The sequence below is a fragment of the Rhea pennata genome, chromosome 11 (assembly GCF_028389875.1).
Source record: "Rhea pennata isolate bPtePen1 chromosome 11, bPtePen1.pri, whole genome shotgun sequence".
Lineage (NCBI taxonomy): Eukaryota > Metazoa > Chordata > Aves > Rheiformes > Rheidae > Rhea > Rhea pennata.
The window spans coordinates 22388783-22399436 of NC_084673.1; the positions used below are offsets into that span (position 1 = coordinate 22388783).

The 10654-nt window shown below is 45.7% G+C and overlaps 2 protein-coding genes across 2 annotated transcripts in view; both read left to right on the forward strand.

The window, feature by feature from the left end:
* The window catches only part of LOC134145253 (exocyst complex component 1-like), a 37908-nt gene extending 35167 nt beyond the window's left edge, over positions 1 to 2741 (forward strand). The window contains exons 16-17 of the mRNA XM_062584604.1: positions 861 to 1055; positions 1863 to 2741. Of these exons, the coding sequence (XP_062440588.1) occupies positions 861 to 1055; positions 1863 to 2018 (351 nt within the window). The 3' untranslated portion in view covers positions 2019 to 2741. The remainder of the gene's footprint in view (positions 1 to 860; positions 1056 to 1862) is intronic.
* Positions 2742 to 5265: 2524 nt separating this feature from the next.
* On the forward strand, positions 5266 to 7917 carry GLOD5 (glyoxalase domain containing 5). Its single transcript, XM_062584841.1, has 3 exons — positions 5266 to 5418; positions 6434 to 6589; positions 7530 to 7917. The coding sequence occupies exons 1-3, from the start codon at positions 5278 to 5280 to the stop codon at positions 7689 to 7691; spliced, it is 459 nt and encodes a 152-aa protein (XP_062440825.1). The 5' UTR covers positions 5266 to 5277; the 3' UTR covers positions 7692 to 7917.
* The last annotated feature ends 2737 nt before the right edge of the window (positions 7918 to 10654 follow it).

Consider the following 10654-nt stretch of genomic DNA (forward strand, 5'->3'; position numbering starts at 1 on the left):
TGATCCTGCTTTGAGCAGGTGTTTGGACTAGAAACCTCCCAAGGTCCCTTCCAGCCCAACAGATTCTGTGATTCTGTGCCTGGAAAAGCTCATGCAGAAAAAAAAAAAAAAAAAAAAAAAAAAAAAAAAAAAAAAAAAAAAAAAAAAAGAGCTTCACTGCTGCTGAAAACTAGCTGAGACACATTTACCCTTGTCTGTTTCTCTTTGGGGTTTCATGTACCCCTGGGCTCTGAGATGTGTCAGCCATGCTTGAGGTGGGATATACGTTCTTTTGAAATTCCTCCCAATGGACTAGCCTTTTCTACTTTCTTACAATATCCTGGAAGAACTGAGAAAACTTGGGTTTTGCCACTTAGTAGATTCTGGGATTCCCCTGGCACTTTCTCTGAACCCTCTCTAGTGAGTGAAGCTATATAAAGCAGCAAGGAACATGAGTGTTTTTTCAGCAGCCATACTGCTCCATGATCCTTCTTGCCAAGCAGAGAGGGAAAAGAACTGAGGAAATTCTCTACAGCATGCTAGGAAGGTTGTCCAGAGAGGTTGTGGAGTCTCCTTCTCTAGAGATATTCAATGCCTGCCTGGATGCAACCCTGTCTAACGTGCTCTAGGTGACCCTGCTTGAGCAGGGGCGGTGGACTAGATGATCTCCAGAGGTCCCTTCCAACCTTACTGATTCTATGATTTTCATGATAGGACTGTACAGTGTCCCTGGTTCCCTAGAGGACAATAAGAAATCCCTAATACCTGATTTCTACTCAATTAGACATAGGAAGGGAACTGAGTAAAGGGGTCAGGTTTCAACCTTTACACATGAGTCCACTTTATGGCAGTCATTACTGAGTGTCTCTTTGCATTTCTAGCACTTCTTTGAAGGTGTGAAAGCCCGTGTGGCTCAGGGGGTGAAAGAAGAGGAAGTCAGCTTTCATCTGGCCTACAGCAAGCAAGAGCTGAGGAAAGTCATTGAAAAATACCCTGGCAAGGAAGTAAAAAGAGCCCTTGAGACCCTCTACAGGAAAATCCACAAGTATCTCTCCCCTGAGGAAAATCTTTTGCCGGTAATTGCAATGTGGGCCTTACATCTGGGTGCAATGCTATGTTTTAGGGGTTTCAGGCCTGCAAAACAACAAATATGGAAGATGTCTCCTACCCATTGTTTCTGTTCACCTTTCCAAATGTTTCATTTTCTCCTTGCTGTCAATATTCTCTTATCCTGTTCCTTAGTGATGTCTCTGCTGTCTTCTCAAAGACTTGAATCACTCTCCCTTCAGGCAGCAGAAAATGAGATTAGCACCAAAGCATGGTCTAATACTGCCCTGTATAGCACACAGCTGAGTTTTCACTAGGATCTAATTATTACTTTTTGTGGTGATGGAGTTCAAAATGCTTGAAAGAATATAGATCTTCTTTATGGGCCACCAGGGTGAGCAAGAAGCAGAGTATATGTTAGTGTACAGGTGGATGGCACGTGGGAGGTTCTTGGCACACTCAAGCCCAGTAGAATAGTCCTGGAGGCAACAAATGTGGTCTGTTCTTGCCTGCTGTCTCAAATGACCTACAGAAACAGTCCCTAGGGCAGGACAAACCACTTCAGGATTTCACCTCAGGGAGAACTGGTTGGTCCAAACCAAAAAAGAAGTCAGGAATGAACTAACATCCATGCAGTGTGGATGGCCATGGAGCCAACCTGGGAGTTATTTCACAGTGTATCTTCTCCTGATGATGCCCAAAGGTGTTCCTTCTGGCCTATCTTACTTTAGTGTGGCAGAGTATGCTGGATTTGTTTTTCCTCTGCAATAAGCATCTGCGTATAGCCGTCATGGACTGATGAGGAGACAGCTAATGATCTGTGTGTTTTTCCCCAGGTGGTGTGGCATGCTATGGAACAGGAGTTCATACAGCAGTACCAGGAGTTTGAGGATCTCATCCAACGTTGTTATGCAGGATCAGGGATCATCATGAACTTCACCATGGAAGACTTACTGAGCTACTTCAACTCAATCACTCTATCCAGCATGTAAAAGCAGCCCTGCCTGGATGTATCTCTGTTGAGAGTAGATCAGAAACCCCCTGCAACTACACCTTTAAGGAGCAAAACTCAAATGCAAACCCCTTCCCAGGCTAATATTTGATATCTGGGGTCTCATCCTGAACTTAATGCCAAATTACCTTTGCCTTGTCAGTCTTCCTGTGGGGAAATGGAGTTTCCAGACCCAAGCCATAACTTTCGCCTTCCAAGTAACCTTTCTGCAGCTAGTAATAAATCCTCAAACCTTGAATTTCTGCCAAAGTGAGTGCCAATACTGTGGCTCTTCAGGAGACCACTTCCCAGGGCCCTGTGCAGCTGAACAGTGAAAGCCATCTTCTCGCCAAGAATTCTCTACCTTTTTAACTGTTTCCAGATTTACAGTGTCTGTGCTAAGACAAGAAGGTGCTTTCACTGAGTCACCTAAATGTGTTTTCACCTAAATGTGTTTCTAATGGTATTATATCTGAGCATCAGAACATATATGGCTACTCCACCAGCACTTTAGCACAGAGAGCTGAAAATTCAGAGTTACCTTATGTCATAGTGTTTATTACTTTTAGCTGAGGAACGTTTTCCGTGAATGAAAACTGGAGTAGAACAAGCTCTGTTCTAGGGATCCAAAATGATTTCTCAGGGAATTTCCTGTTCTTACACCATTTTCTCAAGAAGCATCCCACAGCAATGTCACAAGTTGTTAATGTCTTTTTGTTGTTGAAAATACAGCCTTTGTGTAATTCTTGTGTCCTGTGATGATGTCTCAGGTCAGATTTACTACCCAGAATAGCCATACCATTAAAAAATGAAGACCCTGAACTTCTTTTTTTCAATACAAGTAAAAAATAATGCAAATGAAAGCACTCGTTAAATTTCTTTCATACTTGATATTGTGGAATCCCCTAAAATCTCAAAGCAGGCTAGGGGCCAATTTCCTTGCCAGGGTATTTTCAGATATTTCTGCATATTGGAAATGTTCACTATATGTGAAGCATTGCTATACCATGCGAAGTGCGGGCAGTGTGGGTGGAGAAGGTTTGTGCCGAATATTTTTAACATAGCATGTCCTGAGCCTTGAACCACTTCCTCCAGCAGCTTTTCCTCAGCCTGAACTCCATGCCTTGGAGTCAAGTGTCTGGAGAGCTTCAGAGCTTTCAAAACTCCATTCTATTTTATTCAGATTTACTTTCTGTAGAAGAAGAAAATAAAAAAACTTTGCCCCTGGTCACAGATCATGTCCATGGACATGGCAGCTTGTTTCTCCACTCCCTTTCTGATGTCCAGAAATGTGAACACCACTCCGGGGCTCTTTTGTTGTTGCTCCTTGTTGAATGTTTGGTTTGTTACGTGGTGCCTGTAGTTCACTCATTTTTTTTGCAGAATGAGAGCACTGGTCAACAGTGCTTCCAAGGACATCAAGTGTCATATGTTGCAGCTGGCTGCCTCAGGTCCTCTTCTCTAGAGACATCCTTGCTGTCTTTTTACCACTTAAGTCACCCTGGAATAAGCAGTGTGCTTTAATAGAGCACTAATACAGTTTTCCCTTGTGAGGGAAAGATAAATGGCTAAACTGTCCCTGGTCTTTACCGGGGATGTTTCAAGCAACTCAGTCTGGATGGACTTTCAGGTCCTTCCAGAGTTCAGAGCACACATTCCACAAGCAGCAATGCTTACAGCGCCTGTTTCTAATCTCTCTTTCCCCCCCTCCCTCTCTCTTTTCCCCCCCTCCCTTTACATCTACCACGCTGCTCCCAGCACAGCTCAGCTCTGGGCAGAGCAGGAAGTGAATAATCATAGGGGTTGGCACACTCCTTCCAGCAGCAGGCTCCCAGCTGCTCTGCCTCTCCTGCTTGCAGGTACTCAATTTACTTTTGTAATCTGACTTCCCTGTGGTTGTTTACTAAGGGGTCACAAAGCTTACATGTTCACATGGGCAATGAGAGTTAGGCTGGGAGGTTTATTAAGCAGGAGGTGGGAGCTGCAGGCTGTGAAACGAGGGCCCTGCAACTAGAGAGCACTTGGCAGAACTTCCTGGGTGAATGTTTCCTTCTATTTCAGAAGAGACAAACAGCTACAGAAAAGCAGTAGGGTTTTGCAGAGGGTTGGAGGCCTGGGGTGTGCAGAGGTGAGGTTGTTTAACACCAAACACCATCTGCGACAAGGATGAGGGGTGCCTTTTAGCTGCCTTTTCTTTGCCTCTGCTAACAGCTTCTCTCCCTAGCTGGTGCAAACACTAACAGGGCGTATTTAGGGGAATGCTGCATGTCCGCTCTGGCTTGGTGACGGCGGGGTCCTGCTCCAAGCGAGTGCTTCTGACTGCAGGGAAGAGATTAATGTTTTACCCTGGTGAAACCCTGCCTGCTTTTACACTGACCTCACTCTTGGGTCAGCAGACCTTTGAAGTATTTCCTTGCCAGCCACTTCCCATGCGCTCCGTTGCAGCAGGGCAATGCCAGAGGATAAGAATCCAAATGTGAGAAAACGCTAGGAGACACACTGTAAATCCAGGCTAGGGAGTTCCACATACCCTGGTGCTGGATACAAGCTCCATGAATCTCTGGCATCAGCCTCACCATCTGCTTGCTATTGAGTCAAGTGTTTCAAGGTGAATGGCAAGGGCAAAAGGGGTTGGTTTTGTGGCTGTTTTTTCTGATTGGTGTCACTTGATATTGGGTTAAAAGGTTTACTTTCCATCTGCCTGTTTTCCCTGATAGCCAGCAGGAATGTATCTCCTATATGAGGGTGTCATTGGAAAACTTGTTGAAGGTCTCAGAATAGTGGGACATCATTTATCCCAGAATCTGGGACTTTTTAACAGAGAAGTAAATATATGTAAGTACAGAGCAGTTAGTGATTTGAAGGAAACTTGACTCCTTTTGTGAGGGGTTTGTCACAACCTTGACTTATGCCAGACACACCGTCCACTCTTAGTGTACACAGATTTTTATTCGTTATGAGCTCAGCACCTCAATGACATCAGTCCTCAACTCAGTCACCCAGATGGTGCTCCAGGACCTGCCCCAGCCCCTGGGCTCTGGCATGCTCAGATCCCACCAGCGCTGAGCTGGGGTCTGAGGCCCTTCCAGAGAGGAGACTATTTTGATTCTATACTTGTGCCACCTGCAAGGTAAAAGAAAACCTATTTGACCTCCATTCACAATTCAGTTCACAGCTATCTGGACTGGCTCACAAAGGATTTGGTTGCCCCTAAATGTCATCTTCTGTAGTTTCATGGTGTGGTTCCTATCTCTGAGAAAATGTCCTGGAAGGAGGAGTCCATGAGTCCACCTCCTTGCTTTATCCAGCGACTGGACCACCTCGTGCTGACTGTGAAGAGCATTGAGGACACTGTGGCCTTTTATTCCAAAGTGCTTGGCATGGAGGTGGTCACTTTCAAGGTAACAGGGACATAGGGGAGGCTTAGGTCTAGAAGACCTGAAAGCAGAGTCCTGGGCCAGTGGACAGCCACTGTGGACCTCTGACAGTGCTTCTTGGGACATCTTCTTGGGGTGGGGATGGCATGACCATCACAAACTGTAGTCCACAGAGGTCTGAGTTTCAAGAGGGTCAAGCTGAGTCAAGGAAAGGTTCAAACTACACTGTAGAAGGTGTCAAAGTGAGAAAAAAGAAGAGGCTTCATGAAAAACGTAGGTGCCAGGACTGAAGGAGGAGGAGAACCCTCAAACCTATAAATCCTCTAATGCTGTCTGGTAGACTCTTGTTTTGATATTGCCACCGATAAACAGAAAAAAGATGGGTAATCTTTTCAGGACAGCCCCAACCCGTCCTTTGGCCAAGTTTCAGACCACTTTACTTGTTTTGAACATCTGCACTGCACCTTTATAACTCTCAATTTTATTTCCTCCCCCGCTGCCCTACCAAGTTTATGTAAAGCAGTTGCACTCACATCCCAGGGCTACAGTGGGCACGTGTGGCAAGTTGCTATACTGCATTTTGATGGGGTTCAGCACTCAGCTGCTATATATGCCTGCAGAAATCTCCCTGAGGGTCTGCAAAGAAAGAGGTGCCAAAACCTTCTTCCTCACTCTTTTCCCACTGTCTCATATTTGTTCTCTCTGCAGTGCCAATCGCTGCGTTATTTCTGTGGCTGCCCACAGACAAGTGTCCAGAGGGTGTCCAGAACTGAACACTGGCATTGTTCTGGGCTGGAAAAGTAGCTGTACCCAGTTATAAGTCTCATGCTACCTTTCCTGAGTCACTTCACATATCCAGAAAGGTAGTGTAAATGTTGTAGTGGTCGGTTCTTATCTTGGGTTGTCACAGTGGGAGCCCAGAGAAGATAGCGAAGATACAGTCAAGTTCCCAGGTGTTAGGACTACACAGGTGAATGGATACTGAAGACTTCAAGGTGAGAAAATCTTACAGGACATTGATTCTTCTCTTTGGGGACAGGGAAACCGCAAAGCTTTACGTTTTGGCTGCCAGAAGTTTAACCTCCATGAGGCTGGGAAGGAATTTGAACCCAAGGCTCGATGCCCAGTCCCCGGTTCTACAGACGTTTGCCTTATTACGCAGACCCCCCTGGACCAGCTGCTCAAACATCTGAAGGTGAGGAAGGTGTATAGCATGCATATAGTGATGTGAGCTGTGGCTGTAATGAGAGAGCTGAGGGGCCAGCCTGGAAACAGAGCTAACGAACTTGCCTTCATCTGCAACTTCAGTTGCAATTGTACTTTTATGGGCACAAATCAAGCTCTATTATTGAAATGGCTGCAACTGAACAGTGTAGAGACACTAAGTTAAATTTGAGAAGTGCATGGAAAGGAATCTCATAGCTTTTATTTTTCAACATCTGACAAAATAAGCACCAGTTTTGTTTGGCATACATGCGAGCCAATGTGTGCTGGACGGAAGGCTTATGTAAAAAATCAAGACCTCCCTGCAAGAATTAGCCATATAGCAGAGGTGCTGTGCGTTGTGCCCAAGGCTGAGTATCAGGACCCTGAGGTGGTGATGAAAGGTAGTAGCTGAGTTGTTTCAGGGAGGACAAGATGTAACTGTCCAGGAGAAATCTACTGAGCCTCACAGGCCTTCCATTACAGGTATAGCAGTGCTCAGTAACTGCCAAAATCTTCTGTGATCAATACAGATATTCATGTCTAATCATGTCAGGACAGGCCATTAGTACTGGCCCTCCATATTACATTTTTCAACCTTGTTTCTCTTCCCAAAGATCTCATAGTCCAGTCTAGCTTGATTGTGTGTTTCTGAGCTGGACACTTTTTCAGTGCTGTGGGATGACATGACTGAGAGCCAGAGAAGTGACAGCAGCACTGCTTGGTTGGCCTTGCCATTCAAGACGCTGTTAGTGGTCTGAAGAGACTTGGCATTTTCTGAGTGTGAAGCCAGGGCCTCTCAAGTGACGTGTTCAGGGTCTGTGCCTTGGGGATGTCAGAATTTTGTCATCCAAAAGCTCATATTTTCAGGGCAGGGGGAAGAGCACACAACTCCTTAAGCATTAAATGCTGGCTTTTATGTCTCCTCTCAGGCCTGCGGGGTGAAGGTTGAAGAAGGTCCCGTGGCCAGAACTGGTGCTATGGGTCCTATAACATCCATCTACTTCCGAGACCCTGATGAGAACCTGATCGAGGTTTCTAGGTATGGCACAGATATGACAAGCATGACTGCAGTTAGCAGAGGGGAACACTAACCACAATCTACACTCTAATTGAGTCCCCACAAGAGACGGGACACAGAGGTGACAATTTTAATGGCCAGTTCACATTCTGCAAACTTAGAACAAGACTCAACTTTCAGACCTATAGAGCAATGAAAAATAGGTCTGCATGGACTCTAAGAGCTATCCCTCAATCCTGCTTTTATAAATCTCCAGTGATGGAGACTTCATGCCCTCCCTGGAAGATCTGTCCTGCTACTGCGCCTCTCTTGCTGAGACAACATTGTTCCTAATGTCTGAAGCCTCTTTTGCTGCATATGAGATGTGATTTCTGCCCTGTTCACCATGAACACAAAGAACTCGCCATTCCTTTCCTCTTCATAGCCACTTTTTTACACACTTTAAGATTTCTGTATCCCCCTTCCTCTCAGCCTGCTCAGTATGACCCAGACTAACTGTCACTGGTGGCTCTAACACCAAGTCACTGGTTTAAATCTAGCTGTGGCTATTGAAACTCACCTCCTGCCTGGGAAGGGGGAGCTGGACCTCAGTATTTGACACATAAAGCACTTATGGGGCTCTGTGTCTCATATTCAGCACTGCATAAATACTTGAATAGTCACAGTGCTTCTGTCACCGAGGCAAGGAGCAAAGTAGAGACAAGGTGGCTGCATGGAGGGGAGAGTGACTGAAAGTCAGGGAGCTCAGCTAGATTCTTTGCAGGGAGCAGGGTGAAACGAAGTGTTAAAAAGACCCTGGAATCAAGCATGAAACCTCCACATTGGATCCCCTATGGCACCTCCTTGTTGCATAGTTTTACCAGTGCAGCAACAGGGCTTGCCTCTGGCTCTGAGTCCCTTGCAACCAGCTGCATCTGTCTGGCCTGTGCATTCCAGGTACCAAGGGAAGGGAGCAACCTTGTACTAAAGGCATTTGCTTCTCCTGTCTTTCCCCATGGATGACACATTCACATGGGCTGTGAGTCTTAGTCATTGCTTCTCAGAGCAGCAGCCTTCCTGCAAACCTTGGATCCGCATAGCAACATGTTTGGTTGTGGAGGAACCTCTGGGCCAAGGAGAGGCTAGCAGATGCTCTTGCCTTCCTCTGTTCATAAAAGGCATACAGAGTATCTCCAGTGCTTAAAGGAGTGTTAGCATGGAACTGCCTGCACAGCATGGGAGACCTGGCACATCCCCTGCAAGGAGGAAGGTGTGTTGGCAGAGCTGGGCAGGGGTGTATCACGGAAGAGTGTACTGTACCTCTGACTGACTGCGTACAGTTACTTAGGGAATTATCATCTCCTGAGTTTCCTCCCTTATTTAATGCTTCAATTATTTAAAAAGCTTAGAAGAAGAAAGAGAGACTTGTTCTTTTTTTTCACGGAGAGCAGTTCCCCAGCTGGCCACACTGGGGTAGCAATGTTATCATCTGAGAAATAGCACTAGAATGTAGATAGAACTCTTCTGACCTCTACAGCTAAAATAATCTCTAAAACCAAAATAATCAGTGGACTGTCTGTACTTTTCTTTTCCCCTGATGATATTTCCTGGGAAACCTAAAATTCTTCTAGATTTCTAGATGAAAAAATCCCAAATCCCTAATAAATTCAGTGCTTCAGCTTATGAAAAGCTTGCGTCCGTGCTGGTAGTAGGGATGGAAGCTGTTTTCAGTTTCAGCTGAACCATTCAGGGAAGCTAATGACAAAAGCTGTCATGGGAGACAAGCCAGAGGGAGCTCACAGTCTTTACCTTGTAAAGGTGAAGTGAGTCCCTTAAATTCTTGCAGGACTGCAGACACATCCGTATTGCACCATCAGGTCTAGTGCAGATTTCAGGGAATAATGATGCAGCATTTTAACAATGCTGTAGCACAGCTCTGTTTGAGAACCTACAGGAGGAGAAGGTGATTTTTTTTTTTTTTAGCAGAACAGATTCGGCTTGTACACGATTACATTCTCTCACACCCAAACATCAAGGTTCATCCGTCAGGCACCAGAGTGCATGTATCCAGGCGGTCTGTGCAGGATTCTTGGAATGACAGAGATGACAAGGGATGCCAGTTATCAAGTTCTACTCATATGCTCTGTGTTCCTCATAGGATGGTGAACACATACTAGGTCTGGACATGCCTTTTTGTCGCATGTAGGAGAGGACAGGGATCTGTCCTGTCTCAGCCATGAACTATCCCTTGCCTCCTAATCTGGGTGTCTGGAGAAGCTGCACATAGATGTGTTCTGGGATCCTGAGGAACTCCTACTCCAGGTGCCTTCAGCACATGCACGTCACAGAGCCCTTCTCTTTCCTTCTATTGCTTTCATACAGAGCAATTTTCACTCATTCAGCATTCAGATCAACCTTAACATTTCTACTACATTCATAAGATCAAAGCAGCATGCACTGATACTGTGAGCATCAGAGTCTCCTTAGCAGGTATTCCAGCAGAGTTAGAGATGTCTTGGACCCCTCTGCCTAGCCCTGCATATCAGGCCTGGATATATGTGCAAAGAAATCCTATCTGTAGGCCCTAACCTGACCTTCCCAAAGGCATAAGCAGGATGGAGTCATGAACAAGATTAGCTCTAATGTTTGACATTCTTGCTTTGTGTGCCTGTGGGTGAAAGTTGAAAGCTGGTCCTGCAACTACCAGTCTCAGCACTGAAAGAAAGCAACAGGCCATTTCATGAAAAATGAAAATGCAGAAAGAGTCACATCTGCCAGCACTGACACCAGAGGGCACCATGCACAGGTTAGTCATATCCAGGCAGTGATGAGTACTAGATTTCTTACTTGATCACTCTTCTGGGATAATGTGGATAGATACCATTTGTGGTGGTTCCTCCGTGTGGTGGTGTTCAGTTCTAAATACCTCTTCCTCTGGTTTTCCCACCACACACCCGTAGGGCTGTGCTGTGGAGATGTTCCCTTGGGGAAGCATGTTCCCTGTACGCTCTCCAGGAGCTGAACAGAGGATCTCAGTTTTGTATTGCCACCTTACCT

What these genes read in the sequence shown, in the direction of transcription:
- GLOD5 (XM_062584841.1), top strand. Translation starts at nt 5,278, where the DNA reads ATGTCCTGGAAGGAGGAGTCCATGAGTCCACCTCCTTGCTTTATCCAG. An exon ending in TGGAGGTGGTCACTTTCAAG is followed by an intron (nt 5,419 to 6,433) that starts GTAACAGGGACA and finishes CTTTGGGGACAG; the next exon opens with GGAAACCGCAAAGCTTTACG. An exon ending in AGCTGCTCAAACATCTGAAG is followed by an intron (nt 6,590 to 7,529) that starts GTGAGGAAGGTG and finishes GTCTCCTCTCAG; the next exon opens with GCCTGCGGGGTGAAGGTTGA.